Genomic DNA, 21,395 nt, shown 5'->3' on the forward strand with positions numbered 1-21,395 from the left:
TTATTCTCCGGATCTGCTAACAAAAGCCTGTATAATATACCCTAGACAAATCTCTATCACTTCACCAAGAATACAAAAGTTAAATTCCACAAATTGGCAGAGGAAATTAAAATAAATTAAAAATCAGGCTCCTTGCAACACTGTCAAGGTTTTGAAACACAAGCCATAAATACTAAACAAAGCTATCTAATTTCAGTAGATTACTGCTTGAGAGACTATTCTTGAGTGACAGCCAAAAGTTTGTTATTAAGTCTTTATAGAAAGAACAAAATCTCAGAACATTATGCATTCTCCATTCCTCCTAAAAAGTAGCACTCCAGAAACAAGAATGAAAAATTGAAAACCTCTGCAGAATGCCTCTTACCATTGCTGACTCACTTCAATTTATTCTTACCTTCAATACATACTTCAACAAACAATATTGAAAACAAAAAAGCAAATGAGCTCAAGATAAAATTTTTCCTAATTAAAAGTTGTTCTTGTTTTCCCAAATTAATATGCTCACCAAGATTTGTTTTAAAATTAAGTGTTTATTATTTGACACAACTACTGTATCAGGGAAAAATATTAGATTTGATAGAATGAAAATCATTCCCTAGAATGACAATTTGAGCCATAAAAAGTAACTGCATGACATAATGCAAGCTTTTTGGTTAACATTTAGAAGCTACCAAAAATTTGTTAAGGGCTTGCACTTGGCAGTCATAGGAGAGACCATCTGGTTTTGGTGGTTTTTAGTGTGTTAATTGGAAAACATATTGCCAAAATTAAGCTTATTTTTAGATTAAAAATTCGCTCAATACTTTCTGAAACTAACTTGTAGTTAGTTTTAAGTTATGTTATGTAGTTAGTTTTTATATATTTAGGCACATATATAAAAATCAAAGCTCATATGTATTTGTTATACATACATATGAATAGAGATCCCTCCATCAATTCCAAAATATTTAACTGGTTAAGAAAAACAGGTACAGCAATGTTTTGACTGTCATTTGCAACACTGCAAGCCTGAATATAAGCGGAGTTAGAAGAGGCATCTAAGCACATAAAATAAAACAGCTTTAAGGAAAAGTCAGGTAAATAGATATTTTATTACAACTGGAAAAGGAAGGGTTGGTCACATCTTTCCAACAACTCTATAAACTTCTATCAACATGGGTCAGTAACAGAGGAAGAGAAGAGAGGTAATGAACATCAAAGAGCAGCCTACTTTGCAGAAAAGATATGGAAGTTTATTAAACATTTCTTAAATAAAAATATGCCTTACCAAACTGTTATTATTAGAAATATGCAGATTCTGGCAACTTTGTTACACTTCAGTTTACCACTACTACAGAACCATGCAGTCTTTTTACTTCATGTTACCCAAATCCCAAAGAATGATGAAAGCAAACTGAGTCTTTTGTGTTCAAAATACTTTTCTTGATACAACTTAGGTTACCCAGACACCTAAGAATCACTGAGGATCCAACAGTGCAACAAGAGATGCCTGGATTGACACAAGCTTCCTGTGGCGGCAGTTACTGTTACCAAATTGCACCCAACCCCCTTTCATATGTTTCATATTCCCTTTCCACATGTTCACACCTGTTTACTCATTCAAAGATTTCTTGCAAGAAGGCAAATGGTTAGCAGAGATTCAGAGCAGATCAGAAACCTCCAGGTATCAGATTTACTGCACTATCATTGTAGAAGGAACTCATTCCTCCCATATAGCAGGTAACAAATCACACACAGCAGAGATCCCAGGGTCAGTTCTTACTCCATACATGCACAGGAATTTCATCTCCAGAAAAACAGTACTCCATGGGTGTGCTGTGTGTTCTCTGCAAGCTGAAAATGCCTGAGCAGCTCAGATCCCAAGACACGCTGACTTAACAACAGCTGGGAGCAACAGGGCCTCAGAAAAACACAGTTCTCAAAAACCAGCTTTTTCATGGCTGCATTTATAAATCCCTAGACCACTATGAAATAGAATGGAAAAGGGCAGTAGTAGCTGAAACAATCCATTTTAATATAGCCCTCCCAAAGTGTCTGAGCTGATGAGTAGAAACATGGTACAATCTCTGACAGAGTATTTGAGTTACTTTGTACTGGCACACCAATTTTCTAGACATTTCTAGGACATTTTTGAAGAAAATTATATTAAGCAATATAAGAGGATATTACTTAGAAATAACAAATAAAAACCCCTACCACTCCTTAAAAAAAAAATCACACACAAAACCAACAACAAATCAGGCAGGAAAATAACAACAGTAATTCAACCTTGAACAGACACATAAGAGAAGTATAAATAAATAAAAGCATACAGATAAATAAAATAAAGTATTGGCCTGCTGAGGGAGAAAGTCATGACAGAGAACACCAGCAGAGTGGAAGTTCCAACTGCTGTTGCAAGTTTTACAGTGAACTGAATTTAAAGATAGAAAGTTGAGGGAAAGAATCTTGCCTGCTTATGTAACTCGCTATCTTTCTTTCTTGTAGTCTGGTGAGTGCAGCAAAGGAAATATTTCCCTGAATATCTGCAGCAGCTCTCTATAAAAATCTGCACATTTCATTTCAAACTGAATATAACAACAGTCTGTAGGCATCTGAAAGATCAACCCCATTTAAAAAGAATGGTTAAAAAACCCCAGACATTGTTCATCTTAAACTGACATTTCATAGTCAAATCTTTTGTATGAAAAAAACAGTTTTAAAAAGAAATTATTTTACTAGACAATTCTCATAACTACAGAAAAATCTTTGCTAGATCTCCATGACAACTAGGAAGTGTTAATTTGTTAGCTCAAAGTCCTAGAGGGTTTCCACCTGCCATAGCCTCATTACCCACCATAAATTACCATTACACTTATATAATTAAGAAAGAACTCTCTCTGATGATTTGCTGTTACATAGCATACTCTACCTATTCATTCCTTATTATATCTCAATTCAGCCAAAGGTCATAAGGAAAAAAAAAGTTTGAAAAACTGTCTGCCACTTTTCTGGCTCCAGTTCCAAGTTACACTGACCTGGTCCTGGTTGTGTCTGAATGGAACTAAAATAACAGTAGCCAGCAAAGTCTGTGTAAGTGAATGATGGTATTTGTCAAAAGAAATAATTTTCCTGAGAACAAAAATATTTCTTTCTGCCAAAATCCTCACTTCCAATAACATACATACTCATGTGAAGAGAATGCATCATTTCAAGGCTAAATGCACCGAATCTACCACATTTTTTTACACTCAACTTTCTCACTCAAAGGCTTGAGTGCCAATCATTACATTGCAATACTCAAAAACGTATAAAAAAACTACTAGTTCTTAACAAACCACAGCTTGGTAAACAAACATATTTTAAATCATGGAGAGGAAAGAAAAATGGGAGAAAAACAAAATTCTGGAATTTCTGATCATTACGCTTCATTGCTCTCCCCAGCCTAATAAAAATAGGAAACAAAAATCTGACAGATTTCAGACCAGAACTACAGGAAAAAAAGCAAAAGATCTGAACTCCCTGAAGAAAAGGAGTTGAAGAAAATACCAGAAAACTGGTTTTGATTTGGGCCCTGTGTGCATCTTGGGAAGTAAAATTCTTGAGATCCACAGTGGTAGCTAATAGTGCTGCTTAGGAGGCAATAGGCACCATTAGGCTGAGCTGCAGGAAATGTGACAGCAGTACCCCACAGCTAAGATGGGACTTAAATACAAATACATGTTTTGGTTTTTTTTCTAATTAAGGCCTTCTTCAAATACTGCCTAATCCATTCTCCTTATCTTTTCAAGAAATTTTTCAAATTTAACTAAACCTGTCCATAGCAAAAAATGGAACAAAGACATAGCTTTTTCAATAAGCAAACTTTAATCTTATGGAGGTTACTCTAATATCAAAAGTTGTAGGTTTACCAAATTCTCTACATACTCTTTAGTGAAGATTCCTCGAGGCCCAGTAGGCGTAACATTGCTTGGATCTAGTCCATGTGTCTCCAGAATGTTGCGAGCTGCAGGACTTAAGCGAACCCTGAACAAATGAAGGGGAAAATTTAAATTATTTAAATAGCAAGATTAACTTATTTCATTAATGTACATCACGAGAACCTACATCTCTCTCTGGTCAACTACCAAGCACAGCACACTGGTACAGAGTACCCAGTGCATCTTAATATGATTTGCTTTCTGAAATGAGGAGAAAAGCCAACATCTAGAGAAAATGTTTTAGAATTCTTAGATACAAAGCAACAACATACTCATAAAAGAATAAGTACTTGGTTTCAAGTCTTTCCACAAAAATCCCCTATTCATTATTTCCCAAAGGAGACTATATTTGCACCTCATTGAATTTTAAGAATGGTCCATTAAGCCCTCGCCAAAAAACCCCCATGTCATAAATGATCATTTCGTTCCAAACATGCTGATACATCTCTAACAGTTGCAGTGAAACAGCACTTCTGTTCTTTGGTACTAAAATGAAAGACATAATCCTTTCAAGGATCCTTTCATGGATCATCCTCCTGCTGCAGGTAATGCCTGGGCAATGACCTCAGCTGCCATCCACTTGCATGAGAAAAGCCTAAATGCTGTCAGCATTTAGAACACAGCAAATCAGCAGACAGATAAGATAATGAGGTTTGGGGGGTAAAAAAATAAGCACAAATAAGGAGTGATACCTCCAAACAGGATATATCCTGTGACACAAAGTGATTATGGATTATTGCTACCTGACTAACACCCTGGAGTTGACCCCTCCTACAAGGTGTTTGCAATGCTTAGAATACCAACAGATCCAAACCAAACTAACAAAGAGCACATAAACCGACTGGTTTAAGTTTTTCACGCTCCACTGTTAAGAAAATATTAGAATAATATTTTTCTAATATCGAAAATGCAAGAGCTTAAAAGGATTTTGGAGTATGCCATTTCTTTACTTTTTCTCCTCAAATAAATAGACAACAAGTCACAGGTACATTTGGCATCTGATGCATAAGCACTATTGTCCATCCTGTATTAGAACAACTTCTTTCCAACTGTAAGCTTAGTATCCTTCATAATTTAATTGCAGGACAGAGTATAAATACATTTAATTCTATTAACATTATGCTGTTTGAATTGACTTACTGGGCTTATGAGCAAAGAAATAGTCTAGGCCTGCAAGGTTTATCACCTCACTCATGCTCTCAAAAAACACTCTCAAAAAACAGCCTCCTGCTAGGTAAAAAGGAACAAAAAATATTTCTTGTTCAAAAAATATTTTTTGTTCTTGTTCAGTTCTACTGATCTAATGAAGAGTTCCATTTCATAACAAACACAGAAACTTACTGCAATTTCCCAGGTTGATGTTGCAGTTTGGGAGGGGCTGAAACTGAAGGAGCTGCAGGAGCTGAGGCAGGTGCAGGTGCTGGTGGAGCCACAGAAGATGGACTTCCAGCATCAGCTGGTATTTCAACTTGCTTCCAGTCCTGGCCTTCCTCTACCAGCAGACCAATTAGTGAGCCCAAGCGAACATTTTTGCTTCCTTCTTCCACCTAAATTAAGAACATTAAGTTACATATTACACTGTCTGCTCTGATATGACTAAAACCAGTAGACATCAAAGTTTCAGGCATATTAATGACAATTCATCAGTAAGATATATCCCATTTTATTGCTACTATTAATAAGATATTTCAAGACTGAAATTAATTATAATTGCTATTATAAGGAGAGGAACATTAAATTATGCCACAAACCCCATACACCTAAAGTTAGCACTCAGAAATCAAAGCAACTTTTTATACGTGCAGCCTTTGCAGCTCTGAACTAGAATAGAAAAAGAAAAATTATTACAATTTTGCTTAACTTTTCATCTCCTGGATTTTTGAGTCACTGCTGTATTTTTGTTACTCACAATAAGAAAACCTCTGCATAAACCTCAATGAAGCCTAGAATCTCAGATGTAGAAAGAGCTGAAATAAATAGAAGGACTCTAGGGTGCTGGATGAGAGGCTGGACACAAGCTAACAGTGTGGATTAGCCGCCCAGAAAGGCAAATGCAGGACTGTGGCCAGCAGGGTGACGGAGATGATTTTGCCCCTCTACTCCACTTTTGTGAGGGCCCACCTGGAGTGCTGTGTCCAGGTCTGGGGTCCTCAACAAGACATGGACCTGTTCAGAGTGGGTCCAGAGGAGGGCCACAAAGATGACCAGCAGGCTGAAACAGCTCTCCTACAAAGACAGGCTGAAGGAGATGGGGTTGCTGAGCCTGGAGAAGAGAAGGCTTTGGAGAAACATTCTAGCAACCTTCCGGTGCTTAAGAGGGTCTTATAAAAGGGAGGGAGAGGCCCTTTTTATACAGGCAGGACAAGGGGCAATGGTTTTACAATCAGAGAGGCCAGGTCTAGATTAGAAAGAAACGCTGGGAAAGCACTGGAACAGGTTGCCTATAAGGGTGGTGGATGCCCTGTTCCTGGAAGCGTTCAGGGCCAGGTTGGATGGGGTCCTGCACAACCTGATCTAGTGAATGGCATCCCTGGCAAAAGATGATTTTTAAGGACCTTTACAAGCCAAAACATTCAATGATTCTATGCAGCCAAGAGGAGTCAAAGAAATCCTAGCTTTGCTAACAAACCAACAAAGCACAGGTGACTGTGACAGGGAGAAAAAATTGGAGATAAAGCAAACAGAGAAGTAAAATTCCCTTGGGGCTTTTGCCCCAGCATAGTGCTTTAGTCACTAACAAATATATACTGAAGTAAATGTTTATTTCCTCCACCGGGAAGAAAAAGAGACTGAACTTATGCTGGCTCATTCTGCAGTGGAATTTTTATACAAAGTTGTTTCCATACCAATTCTCATTTAGGTCATTAATGAGAAAAGCGTAACAGATACCAATGTTAGGGAAACTTTCCTGTCTGACCATCCAGGAGCCACTCTGGCAGTCACAGTCCCACCACATGAGGGGGGACCAAAGCCTCTTTTATTAAAGTGGGTGGCTCCAGTAACCCCATGGGTGCCTCACCTGGCTCCCTGCACACCCTGCCCCCACATTCAGACAGGGCTTCCTCACCAGATCGACCCTGGGTTTCCCATAGCAGAACCTCAGACATCTGGATCCCTAAAGCAATTTTAATTGTGGACCAGCTCAAGCTGGTGCCTCTGGGGAAGGACCACAAAAAAAGGAATTCCTGTGCTTTCATACCTTCACTCTGGGGTCTTCCTACTGAGTCCTTGGCTCCTGCTGTGTTCCAGTGTCCAGTCCCCTGGCCAGTGTCACAGGTCCCTGTGCCCTCTGCTGTGCAAAGGGTCAGCACCTGGTCAAAGCCCCTTTTCTGGTACTCCCACCACATCTCCCACCCAGGAAAAAACCTGCAGCTGCATACCCAGTACCTGCTCTAAGTCTATTCCTCAACAATTAATTACAGTTCTTAAACAATCATTCATCATCTGTTTTGTTCCAAATTGAACCATATTTTAGGAAAAAAAAATCAGTGTTCATTTAAGAAGCAACTCTACTGAAAGAATAGTCATCATTCTGAAATTACCCTTCTAATATTTCATTCAGTTATTTAATCTTTTACTGCATTTTACACTGAATCAGATGTAATCATTAAAAGACCTATTCAGACAGAGAAGAAATATATATGCATGCGTTTCTATTTTACTGTTAGCCTGCTCTTCCTAAACCATACCTAGATTATACAGTCAAGAAAAACCAAGAAGGGTTACAGAAGTTGAATTAATTTAACCTAATGAACCTCCTATCTTTAAATGCAAAGCCCAAAGCATTAAGCAGACAGTGTGCTCATCTGACTCAAATCTTCCATTATGAACTCTGTCAAGATGGTTCAGAATTGTAGCTGGCATCAAAGCCACATGCTTTTGTCTCATTTCTTTAGGAGGTGAGTGAAATCCAGCCAGATGCTAGCTCAGAGGCACAAAACATTTTTAAATTCCCATTAACTACATCACATGCGAAACTTCTGAGTGGCCCTTGGAAGCACAATCTTTTCAATAAGTAATCATCACCTCATCCACAAACCTGACACAGCTCATTTTATAAGACTTACACAAACATCTACTGAACACTTAATACAGAGCAGAAATATCCACCAGATAGTGCAGAAAGACAACCAAGGATCACACACTAGAGAAAAAAAAAGTCTGAAAATTTCTGACCTTATTGCTCTCTTATTATTTTAGTTTCTGAAACATCAGGTTTTCTCTGTAATTTTTAGGAGACTGGAATAAAAGCCTGTCCATCATGTACTCTTACGCCCACCATTTCTAGATTTCAAGGATTAAAAGAATCCATTAAAAATTGGGTTTGCATAATGATCTGTTCATGTTACTCCAACAAAGCTGCCTCTCTTCCCTTATTCTGAAAGATGTTATAGTTTTTTTCTACCTCCTGGTATTTCCTTCTCAGGTTCAGCTCTTGGCATTGGATTGTTACTGGATCATATAGATATAACTAAGGCTGAATGTCACTGCTCCATGACACTGATATCATGCAGCTGCTGGAAAGTCTGGCTTTGATCTATCAAAAATGTGCCACAAGAGCAATACACAGAGAAATTTTGAAATTTGCAATGCATTTGAAATACACGACAGGAAACAAAAAACCCCACAGCTTCTGAAATACTAATGTTACTTGTAGCCATCATGAATTACTATTAAAGAAACTAAGCAAACTTCAATTTAATCTCTCTAGGATTAATTCTTTAATACTTTTGACAGAGAGAGTCCCCGTATCTCCCCCTCACACTATCTAACAAAGCAGTGTTTGCAAATGCAGATGCAAACTGATTATCAGAAACATTCAAAACTGAATAAGAGAGATTTAAAAATAGTGAAAGCATTGCCCAGCAATTATTTAAATAACTACATGGAGACTAAACACAGATTAAAAAGTATGTCTGATGTGAGAGTTCATCCTGGTATGGCAGAACAGATCCTCTGAAACCTATTAAATGTGTTGTTCCATAGTTGAACACCAATTTAGCAACACAACTAAAAGAAGGAAAAATATTTTTAAAACTCTTGTCTATATACACAGTAGTGCTTAAATACAAGTTATCCTGTAGAATTGAAGACTAATGAGTTTTTGTAAGCCCTGATAGACTTCATTTCCAGTTGAGTTCTATCTTACTTCCCCTCTCCTCCCTACCCCAGCCCCCCATCTATCTCAAGACTTTCACTTTTGCAAAGGATGTTGCCTTTGCTTATACAAAAAAGGAAGATTCCAAACAGAACATCACTTTTCAAATGCTGCCATAGAGGAAACTACTCTCTCTTTTCTGTTTTTGCAAAGGATTACTGCGCAAATACATGCTGATGTAAGAAAATGCAGCTGTAGCAGAGATAGGAAGTCTAATATACCAACCCAAAAAGCTTTTGTAATAGCAGCCCAAACACATGTCTGACTGAGTATAGGGTAGAATTTTCTCATGGTTCCAGGAACCAGTTTGTACCTGTTCCCATTCTGCTGTTTCCTAAGTAGCTGGACTGCAATTAATACCAGCATGCCTAATTTGTATGATTATGCGATCCACACCTCACGGGTAGATGCGCCCTAGATGAGACCTCCCTAACCAAGTGATGTAATATTTACTGAAAGTACTCATCTCTCCTTTTTATTCATTTTTTCCCAAATTCTTGCAATTCACCATGTTGTTTAATTATTGTGGAGGGAGAGAAGAAACAGCTGCAAGACACCACCAGCTGAGACTGCTTCAGAAAATTTCCTACTCATCCCAGTTCTTGTTCTTTCTATTAAGCTTAATCAAACTAATTTTGATAGAGGAAATTATTAACTCCAAAAACTGTTCTCTGGGTCAGCCCATGTTGTATAACATGCCACCTTGAATGACTAGCACAAGACAACCTAGCAGAGAGATGACACATCCTGGGTAAAGTACCACCCAAAATTCCAGATTCCAACTGATTGTTAACTGTTTTCCTATAACTCAGAGTAAGAGGTGTCATAAACTACAACATTTCATGGACATAATCCACCAGGTGTAAAACATACAAAACAACAGGTTAAGTGAAAATCCATTAAATAGATACAGAATCATGTACCATGTACCAATAGTCTGGTACACACTTGGCACAAATGGGGCAATTATTTCTCCCCAGGAATACAAGCAAGTGCATATTTCTGAAGGCTGAGCAGAAATTCAGCTATCTAAACTAGTTTTTGAGGCAATATGCTAAACAACAGTCTGAAGTTATAACACCCTACTGAGAAATGCAGGATTCCTACCAGTATTTTAGCCAATATGCCATCATCACTTGATTCCATGGTAACCACTGCTTTGTCCGTTTCAATTTCACACAATGCATCTCCAACATTCACTGTGTCACCTGCAAAATACAACAGAACTTAAGAATACTTACGCTAAACTTCCTTTCAGATTTGTTTAACCATGGAAGATAGATATTCACCATAGAACACAGTTATTTTGTATTCCTTAATAAATTTTATAGCTAGTTGATCCCCCATCATTACTTATCATATCGTATCTTTCCTTTCCAAATAAAATCACCAAGATTCAAGAATCACAAGCTGCTGTGACAGAACACTGACATGTTCCCAGTACTGATGTTTTCAGCAGACTTTCCAAGGAGAAGTACAGTCTTTTCAGTAAGTCATCATCACTCCAAAATTTATTTTCAGAACCCCATACTCAGTAGCACTGCCATGAATAAAATACTGAGCCTTCCATATTCACTGTTAGCCACCAGTCAGAGCAAGCTATCTAAAACTGCTTAGGACAATCAGTAACTGGTGTCTACACTATTAGAGAAATTCAAATAAACCTCAGGAATTTTAATGTCTTTGGGAAAGCACAGCTGGAAGCTTGCTTAATCTCCTATATAGTTCAGAAAGGTCTATTCAAGCATTCATTCATACTTACTAAGTGAAATAAAAATATGCACAAGTGCTAGAAATTGCTTTTGCTACATTACACAAATCCAAGATTAATTCTGAAGAATACTCTTCCTCTGCTTTTGAAGAATATCTGTATCTGCTAGCAGATGATAAAGATATTATGTGTCTGGATTATTTCAACAAATCAATACTGACTAGATGTCCAACATTAAAACTGACATTACATTAAAAACTGTTAGGTAGTTGAATGTTTTGTCTTCCAACAAAAACCAGCTTTTTTTTCCTTACAGAGACATACAAGCCTAAAACATGCCTACAATTTCACATAAAATTCTAATATTTCCCCATTACCAGAAACACTGCAACAGTATTACCTGTCTAAGCATTTAACTGAACTACAGCTATCACTCCATGGTGCTTAAGGATCAGAATGAAAACCTAGTGTAGGTTACCATCTACATTTAGGTAAGAAACAACACTACAAAAAAAACCCATCTCCTGTTTCAGGACTGCATGAATTAGAAAGGGAAAATGAGGTGTTGTACCTCATTTGTGTTGAATAAAAACATCAACAGCTCAGTTACCTACATAGTTTTATAAGTCATAAACGTTCCTATTACAGAAATTGGTAGAGAAATATACTTCATCTTTTTAATGTAATAATCTAACAGCCACATTCCACTTTGCAATAACTAGAGCATGAACAGTTTATAAGAGGAAGCCAAAACTCTAGGCTCTATACGAGTGTTCTAATTTCACTGGATCATTAATTCAAGTAGGCCATAGATCAGATCATTAGGCAAGTTCTTCTCAGTTGTTAAGAAATCAAATTGTTGGGCAAATTCTGTAATTTACAGAGCTAAGATTGGCAAGCAGAAAGGAAGTTAACTCTGTATCTTAATCTGCCATCAGACTCTAAGTGTTCTGCACCATTAAAAAGAAATCTCAGGGCTCAGAGACCAACAGCAGTACCTCCAGCAGGGTGGGCCAGCCAAGGAAATACCTTCATCCAAGTGTTTGTCACATGTCACACCTCAACTTGGGTACCTGAAGCTGTTCCCAGAAAACTAACTTCATCTTGCACAGGGAGGGCAAGGAAGTCTTCTGAGAACTGGATAAACCACTTTTCCACTACCTTTTTTTTTAATTTTCCTTTCATTGCTGCAGACAAAGTTACCACAAAATTGAAAGGCAATTGAATAAATGCAGTGTAAGAATCCACTTCAGTGCAGCATTCAAGTCCTGTGCCTGTTTCAGTACCCAAGTGCAATAGATAGGATCATAGTTACTTTCATTAGAGATTACAATCTTTGTGATAGCTCCTAATCAATGCCCAGGTTGATGTCAATTACGAATCAGCTTTCCCAATAATTAGGATTTGAAAGAACACTTTCGCAAACCCTATCTTTGCTTTTACACTTTAAACCAAGCAGTATTTGCAACAGAAGTTGCCTGAACCAAAGGTCTCTGAAATTATATAAATAATGCCCTTGAAAAATTTTGTGTGGGGTTCAGGTTTTCTGTTTATTTGTTTTTTGGGGTTTTTTTGTTTCTTCATTTGTTTTTGATTTGGTTTTAATGATTAAATTCCCATAGCTAAGCTGAATGGTTAGGATCTCTACTGAAGCAGAGTTTCCTTCCAGGAGATCCAATTGGTATCCAATAGCCTTGGTGCTCTGTTCAACTACTGACAGACAAGTATCCAAATCACAAGATACAAACAGCATTTCTTAATGTTGCAAATAAAATAAGAATTGACTGAACACAGATACTGAAGTCCCTGGAGCTGATGTCTCAAAAGGTAGCAGAGTTACACTGCATGTGGATGCTGCCAGCACTGTTGTATATTCTGTTTTCTGCCCACATTAACAAGAGGATTTTAGTCTCCTGGGCTGTCAGTCTACCAGCTTTCATCAACATTAAATTCATACATAATAAATACAAGTTTTTAGAAACATAGTTTTATCATTGTGAGAATGACTTTATTACCCACAGGAATCAACATGAAACTGCATTAACAATGAGAAGGAAAAGTAAAGCTACCAATTAAATTCAGCGCCCTCCCTTCTGTAGTAGTGAAATTATCTGTCCATCCCGTGAAACCATGAAATGAAAACACTGGAGACTTACACAAAGAACAGAAAGTCTATCAACGTAGTATTATACTGACCCCTTCTGGCTGCACAGTGGGAAAAACATACTATATGCAAGCAGCGTGCTCCTGTCAACTGCTTAAAAATATTTATTTTCTTGGACATCAGATTGTCAAATATTCATATTCAGCAATTACACTGCTTTTACATGGCAAACACTCTAGAGAATTAAGTAGTTAAGAGCATTCCTTACAGAGAGGTGTGTAAACATTAAAACACTTCACTATTTTCTTCAAAATTCATCTTAATATTGTCTTTATGTTTATTCTCCAGACTGTTAGAGGAAACAAAAGCATTGATAGGAATTAATTATGGTCATAGATGCAGCCAATAAGACAAAATACTATACTTGGGTTTGGTCTTTTTTCTAACTAGAAAACAGAGCAATAAAAATACTAACATAGTTTTTTTTCAAAGTCTAATAATCAGTTAAGAATTGGTTTTGATTTAATTAAGATAGGTGAGAAGCTTTTTTTTCTTTTGTGTTGGGGTGGAAGGCTAGTGGAAAGACTGAGAAAAAAAATTGTATAGCATTTACATAGTAACACTTTTTTATGAGCAAAGTGGATTCATTCATTTTGGGAACAAACTGTAATCTACTTCAACTCTTACCATGCTCTCTTTTTTTTTCTCCTGCAATTTTGAATGCTATAATTACTGTAAAACAAGTTACTGTTGATATTTGAATTTTACAGCTATTGACAACTAACAAATATAAAAAGGACTTTGGATCATTCTTTCCTCCCTGCATCATCTCGGACTTTATTAACTGAAGCTTCAAGTTTCAAGAACATTGGAGCAATTTTTTTTATTGACATAAACTTCTGAATTGTTCCCAGTAAATTCTGCAAAATTCTTACTAAAAGTTTCATGAGCAAAAGGCCAAGTCCACTACTGGAGCAAGAAGCTGTCTTTCAGCCACCTCTCAAAACGTATTCAAAATGTAGGAAAGCAAAGCTCTCCAGTAACAAAATAACGGGAGCAGTACCAACACTTACAAGGATAAGCCAAAGGAAAAGGTTTATCTAGGCACAATAGTCAAAACACATTTAGCTATCCAAATTGTGTCTGTCAAAGATAATAAGCTTTAAGATATTTCCTTTTCTCCAGATGTATTCATCTTTCTGGGAAATCTAAAAATGCCTGTGAACAAGATATATTCCTACTGCTATCCAAAAGCCTACAATGTACAACAATCAACAGCTATCTGGAATCCAAAACTACAGTCAAAATTCAGGTTTAATATTAAATTGAAGAAAGGACAGGGTAGGAGTAAACAGGACAAAGGTCTCCTGACAGAACAGGAACTGCTGATTCTTCTACAGATCATTTTTCATTTACATACAACCTACATGAAGACAAAACTTAACTTTTATCCAGACTTTTTGTCCAGTTGCTCCAAAATATTTTAGCAGAAGTACATAGTTGTCAGAACACAGAGTTCAGGCTTTTTTTTGGTTGGTTTTCAGTTTGAGTTCTTTTAGGAAAATTTTCCCCATTTGCTATTAGGGTTATGAAAGGAATTTAAATTTCTCTCAGTTTTAACTGTAGACTATAAGATATTAGAAAAGATACTAAAAAAATACCATATCTTTCTTGGTATTCCATAACATAGCAGAATAATGAAAGAGATCCTCCCCAAAGTCAATGGCTCTCAGACTTCCAAAGCTACTAGGCAACATGACAGCGCGGGGAATTAAAAACAGCACACACACTCACACCCTGGAAGAGCCTAATGGAAATTTTTCAAAAATATGATCAATGCAACCTTTTGGAAGACAATTAAGCAAAACAACATTTCAAGAATGAACAATTTCAAAGTAGGTATAGCTCATGATGACAGCATCCATACACCAAACATTTTGCTTCAAAATATTGATCTGTACTATAGATCGCTAGACTGATCTATAACCAGGAAAAATTATCTTATTTTTACAGAACAGATTTACATAGCTGAAAAATTACAGAAAATGCAACCACAGAAAATGCTATCTTACCTTCCTTTTTTAACCATTTCACAATGTTTCCTTCTTCCATTGTTGGAGAAAGTGCAGGCATAAGAACTTTAATACCAGGTGTACCTGCAAAACAAGCATGTGATTATCTCAACTGAGTACTTTTTCAGTATAATTCTTTTCTCACTTAACTGCTTAACACAAAAGAAACTAAAAGTACATGAATCTGAAAGATAATTGAACAAAGGATTCACTACGATGCTCTTTTTTAAGCTTACATACAAGCATGCCCACCAAAGAGCTCAAAGGAAAAAAGGCACATTACAAGAGAAAAGGAAATTCACAAACCCTGAATTCCTAGACCTGAAGTTTTGTTGATCATCTCAAAATACATCCTCCTTCTCCTGTCATCCTTCTTCTCCTTGACTCAGGCTGTGGAATTTTTTCCAGATGAAAGCATATCTTTTAAATTAATAAAGCCTTTGTGATCCTAGTATTGCAGATGCTGATGACACGCTTCTTTCACTGATAAAGTTCGTTAATGTTTATTTATTCTTTTTTACTATAAAACTATATCTACTTTGCAGAAATTACTTGATTTCAAGTTTCAGTACTTTTGTCTTGGCTCAGTAAACCCATATGCAGAAGCAGCACTGTGTAACAGCAACTGTGTGCCATGTTAGTGGGATTCTTCTGAGGGCAGAGCTCAGGATACAGCACAGAGCTTGGCTTCACAGCAAATTACATCTCTTGTCACCTGATCCTCTATACCAAAGAGGACATCAATATGAGAGATACTACCTTTCTGAACTTTTAAATATACTTATGAGGCCAAAAAAAAAGAATCTTTCTAGATCCATTTATTTTGTAAAAGCAGCTTTCCAGTCCCTGACTTTTGAGGCTCTTTCTTGAACTATTATGTCTGAATTTGTGTTTAGTTACAGAACAGAAATAGACACATAGAAGGTACATTGTATACAATGGCAAGGCTTATTTCTGCTCCATATTCCCTTTTCTCTAATACCCAGCATTAAGGATTGTTCTCATTCTATAGGAAACAACACCACATTTCTCCTAGTTGCTGTATTGCTTGGAGTAGTCAGAAACAGCTAAAAAAAAAAACTTCAATATTAATAATTTTTCAGGTTTTTCCTTATTATCTGCTTTTCAGCTCAGAATTCTTCTAAGATTTTTTTTTTCCCTGCCCCCTTTTTTTTCCAAAAGCTGTGCTAAGGCACATGGAGAACAGGGAGGTGATTCAGGACAGCCAGAACAGCTTCACCAAGGGCAAGTCCTGCCTGACCAACCTAGTAGCTTCATAGGACTGAATGACTCTACCAGCAAACAAAGAAGGGCTATGGACGTCACCTCTCTGGACTTATGACATTGTTCTCTGCAAAGTGATGAAATGAGGATTTGATGGGTGGACTGTTTTGTGGGTGAGCAATGGGCTGGATCTACAGGGTAGTGGACATCATCTCAACGGCCCCATAGACACTGGTGACAAATCTATAAAGGGTACTGGCACATGAAAAGCTGTGATGTGGCAGGTTGTGGCTCACAGCCCAGAAGGCAAATACAGCCTGGGACACAAAAATCAGTGTGGCCTGCAGGTCAAGGGCAGTGATTCTGCTGCTCTGGTCTGGTGAGATCCAACCTGGAGAAATGCATCCAGCTCCTGAATCCTCACCACAGGAAACGCATGGATGTGTTGGAGGGGGTCCAGAGGACAGCCACAAAAATGATGAGGGAGGAAGCCCCTCTTATATGAAAAAACATCAAGAAAGTCAAGGTTGTTCAGTCTGGAGAAGAGAAGGTTCCAGGGAGACCTTACTGCAGTCTTTCAATAGTTACTAAAGGGGCTTTTAAGACAGATGGGGACAGACTTCTTAATTGGGCCCACAGCAATGGAGCACGGTGTAATGGTTCGAATTTTAGACCGGCTGTAAGGAAGATTTTTACAATGACAGAGGTGAAACATAGAAACAGGCTGCCCAGAGTGGTGGTGGATGTTCCTGGGAGGTTGGATGGGGTTCTGAGCATCTGGTCTATTTGAAGATGCCCCTGCTCATTGCAGGGGAGATGGACTAGATGACCTTTAAAGGTCTCTTCCAATCCAAACCACTCTATAATTTTTTTTTAAATGTGGCATGGAAACATTGTAGCAAACCTCTACTGACCTAAGCAGCCATCAATGATCCTGACATTTTAAAATGCACCAAGAGCAGAAAGTTAGTTATTCCCTAAAGTCCCCAAGACAGCAACACAATCAGGATAATGCTACCAAAACCACTTGAGTTTTGTAGAAATGAGCTCAATTGCATGGTTGATGTTCCCAGAAGCTGCATGAGTAAATGCACTTTTTTTTTTCAGAAAGTTAGTTATTCCCTAAAGTCCCCAAGACAGCAACACAATCAGGATAATGCTACCAAAACCACTTGAGTTTTGTAGAAATGAGCTCAATTGCATGGTTGATGTTCCCAGAAGACTGCATGAATAAATGCACTTTTTTTTTCTCAGTCTTTTCATGGTAGTTTCAGTTTAATATTACTCATGACTGTCATGTTTAGAAATTTATCCAGACAATGTTCCTTGTAACACTCACAATTTCCATCTGAATTACCTCTATGCACTTTCTTTAAAAAGTTTCCTGCAAGTTCTCATCTAGGACTAACAAACAGAAAAATGAACTGTGTTATGTACATGAATGCATACCTGTGTTCATTTCCCAAATAAACTTTTGTAGTATTTGAAGTATGATTGACAAATTAAAGTATGAGTTAACAATTGTCTTGTACTATACATATTTACCCAAAAATAATATTTCTCAATAACAGCAAGTAGGAAACATTATACATTACATGATACATTATAGGATGCAAAGTGTTCTCAGTTTCATTAGTCTAACTTGACAAGTCTGACTCTGACAATCAAAACATTATTTTGAAGTCATATCCCACAAATATCTAGGTTTATTGAGAACTAGTGGACAGATCTCTTTTAAAAAAGCGAAAATAATCCACATCTTTAATGAGGAAAAATGAATTTTTAAAAACAGTGGTTCACATTTCTCTTCCATGAAGAGCTACTTGATCCATTTCCCAGAATATGCTTCGTACTTTCGAACAAATACAAAAACCAAGCAACAAATTTGTGCCACAGTAACATTTTCCCTTCAATGCTATGAGCAAGTACCACAAAACATACAATCCATTCTGGTCCTTTCATCATGTTAGAAGAGGAACTCCAGCAGCACCTAGTCATGAAATGGACAAATAAATAAAGCTGGATACAAAGTAGAAGACAGGACCTTGTGCATCCATCTAATGCCTATGTCCAGAGATGCCCATACTCAGAGAAGTTCAGTGCTGCTGCAATTAAGAGCCTTGTTCAGCATGAGATACAGGAGAACACCAGCCACAACAGGAGTATTTCAAAGCTGTTTTAGCTACTTTTGAGTTAATGACCAAACACAAACCAGGCTTCAGTGTGCCCCCTCAAAGAAAAGCAACCTTACAATGTAGAATTACCTTCACCAAATATTATTTGCCTCCATTAAATTAAAAAAGGGGATAGTGAAAGCAATCACTGCATTTACATAAGTTAGTTGCACTGTACAGGCAGCCCTTACAAGCACCTTGGGAAGTAAATATTGTTGCTTTGCAATTGTGGGTCAGCAAAAATCCTGGCAATTTGCACAGAATCTCAAAGGCTAAGCTCATGGGCAAATCAGAATTTAGAACCATAAGCAAGTAAAACTTCTGAACTTCCAGTCACCACCCACTGATTTTTACTTCTATCAACAGCAGCTGTGTTATTATACTTCAATTATGTGAATATAAAAGGAGGAAGACTTAAAAAGAACCCAAACAAAGTTCACACAAACAAGAGATTGCTATTTCAAAGACAGCTCTCTGTGTACCAAGAGAATTTGTTCTTGGTGACACGTTTTAAACATCAGGTTGAGTCTGGCAACATTGCTGCCTTCCCTCTCCATGAAAGGATTCAATGCAAATTTAACCTGTCCCACCAGAAAGATATTTAATAACTTCCTACACACACTCTGCAGTCAATAAAGAATTGAAAAATGTACTGCAACTTAACACCAATGATAGGATTATGAAACATTAAAAACAAAGAAAAATTGACACACTTTACATAAAGAGGTCATGCTATTCTATTTTCTCTTTTTCCTCTTTCTCTGTGACCAAAAAACTAGGAATTCCATTCTGAATTAATTGTTTTAATTATGCAAAACAACTTTTCCTCTACCAGCACCACAAACAAGGACAGAAACATGGAAAAAAACCATAAAATTCATGTGACATGATAAACTAGATCCATATGAACCAATACTTCAAATAGTGGCTTTTTTAGAAACAGAAAAGCAGATAAATAAAAGCAATCCTAAAATAAAATCTACTTAAATTTACATTGTCAAACTAGGAACCAAGGGTGGGTTTTATGTCCAAATGTATTTTGTATTTTATTCCAAACGTATCTGTATTTTACCAGAGAAGTTGTGACTTTCTCATCTTTAATTTTAGAGGCAACAATGAAGTTAAGAAAAATGGTGTCATTGAAACACACACCACCTTGGAAAGCTGTAAGTACACTAAGAAGGGTTGAATGAGGAAAGCCTGAATGAGTTAAAGGTGTGAGCTATCCACCCTAACACTTTAAAGCTTACTGTAAGGAATTAAAAGATATTAGTCACTTACATATCTAAATTTAGAAATTTAATTCCAGCTATATATTAAGCAGTCTCAACATAATAAACACAATAGACTGTCTGGGAGAACTGCAGACAAGAGTTATTTAAGGAGTTAAATAATAAGACCAATTTAGAAGCACTTTATTGTGCACTATATTATATTTGCATACTATTATATGTAGAAAGAAGCAAGCTTTTTCTAATAAAATCTGGAAACAAATAACATTTATTTCAAAAAAGGGACAGACTTCCCTGTATCACACACAGCAGGTTTTACAAAGGAAAATGTTTTCATACTGCAAAGTAGCAAAGGCAACAGTGCTGGAAAGAAGGGGATGTTGAGTCTAAACCACAACAATGAAACTGGCTCTGAACTACTACTGAGTTCTATTACACAAGGTTAATGAAAGCTCACTTTTTTGTAAGTGGACTTAAACCTCAAAGAGTTCAGGTACTTCACACCAGGACTTCATGACAATGCACCTGATCATTGTTTAAATGTTTGACAAGTTGTAACTCACAGAGCAAGTAGGGACAGATCACATTTCATTTCAGGATCCGTAACTCTTCTCACGTCTCTTAAGAGACAGAGGAAAAGGGGAAGGTTAAATGATCTGCCTGATAATTGTGTAACAACAAACTCCTGAAAAATACATGTTGAAAGTGCTGTCATAACCTCACACCTTGACTTCTATGTAGGAAAGGATGCTAGACATGCAACGAATAAATTCTATTTTTCCCTTAAAAAACCAAATAGAATTGCATAAAAGATACATCACACACCCTTCTCCAGTTACCTGCAACATTACCAGGAGAATAAGATGACAGAAATGTAGTGGAATTACCAAACATGGACCAAAATAACCAAATAGAAAAAACTTTCTTTTTCAGTGCTTAGTTATACATCCACTTAGAAAACACACTCCTGTTTTCAATGGTGAGACCTTTTCCCCTATCCACAACAAAGTATTTTCATATTTGAAGGCTTAATTTTATTTTCCTCTGTAGATTTCACTTTCTTCCTTTCCAGACCTTTAATAACTCACATGTCTCTCCGAGTTTTCTCCTCCAATCTCCTACACATCCCGATGTGCTTTCAGTGCCTCCAGAGACCAAAGCGAACACAGCCCCGTGTGGGGCTCACGCAGCTCCCCGGGGCCCTGCCCAGCTGTGCCCAGCACACCGCGGGCCCTGGTCGCCTCTCCACCCCGGGCACCCCCCCGGGCACCGCAGCTCCTTTTGCCTCTGCCCAGCCCACGGAGAGCCGCAGCCTAGGCAAGGATTCGCGCGGAGCAGCACACGGAGGGAGGGCTGTGTCCCGGGGACAAGGGCTCCGGCTCCTCTCCGCGAGCAGCGGCATTATAGCACGGGATGAACTGACCGTGACCCTTGTCTCCCTGCGCAGCCGGAAGGGAGGAGGTAGAGCGGGATGAAGGAAAGGTGTTTGGGGTTTCTCTTCCCCCCTTTGCATTATCCTGCTCTGATTGGCAACAAACTCAATTAATAACCCCAAATCCAGTCTGCTCTACCCACGACAGTAACGGACCAGGGGTGTCTCGCTGTCCTTATCTCAGTACGTGAGCCTTCTGCTGTATTTTATCTCCCTGGCCATTTACGGAGCTGTAGAGGAGCTCCGCTGAGTGCCTGACATCCAGCCAGGGTCAACGCGCCGCAAGCACCCGCTCTCAACCTCTCCGCCGCATGTCCTCGCAGGCACAC

The 21,395-nt window shown here is 37.8% G+C and overlaps 2 protein-coding genes across 2 annotated transcripts in view; one reads left to right on the forward strand and one right to left on the reverse strand.

Moving 5' to 3' along the window:
• The window catches only part of PDHX (pyruvate dehydrogenase complex component X), a 33,079-nt gene extending 12,253 nt beyond the window's left edge, over positions 1 to 20,826 (reverse strand). The window contains exons 1-6 of the mRNA XM_005419489.2: positions 20,821 to 20,826; positions 18,743 to 18,745; positions 15,005 to 15,088; positions 10,225 to 10,325; positions 5,301 to 5,506; positions 3,907 to 4,005 (exon numbers count right to left, since the gene is read on the reverse strand). Coding sequence (XP_005419546.1) covers positions 3,907 to 4,005; positions 5,301 to 5,506; positions 10,225 to 10,325; positions 15,005 to 15,065 — 467 coding nt within the window. The 5' untranslated portion in view covers positions 15,066 to 15,088; positions 18,743 to 18,745; positions 20,821 to 20,826. The remainder of the gene's footprint in view (positions 1 to 3,906; positions 4,006 to 5,300; positions 5,507 to 10,224; positions 10,326 to 15,004; positions 15,089 to 18,742; positions 18,746 to 20,820) is intronic.
• APIP (APAF1 interacting protein) overlaps positions 20,765 to 21,395 on the forward strand; it is a 14,956-nt gene continuing 14,325 nt past the window's right edge. The window contains exon 1 of the mRNA XM_031055813.1: positions 20,765 to 21,095. Coding sequence (XP_030911673.1) covers positions 20,765 to 21,095 — 331 coding nt within the window. The remainder of the gene's footprint in view (positions 21,096 to 21,395) is intronic.

Source organism: Geospiza fortis, unplaced genomic scaffold (assembly GCF_000277835.1).
Source record: "Geospiza fortis unplaced genomic scaffold, GeoFor_1.0 scaffold66, whole genome shotgun sequence".
In the NCBI taxonomy this organism is placed as follows: Eukaryota; Metazoa; Chordata; class Aves; order Passeriformes; family Thraupidae; genus Geospiza; species Geospiza fortis.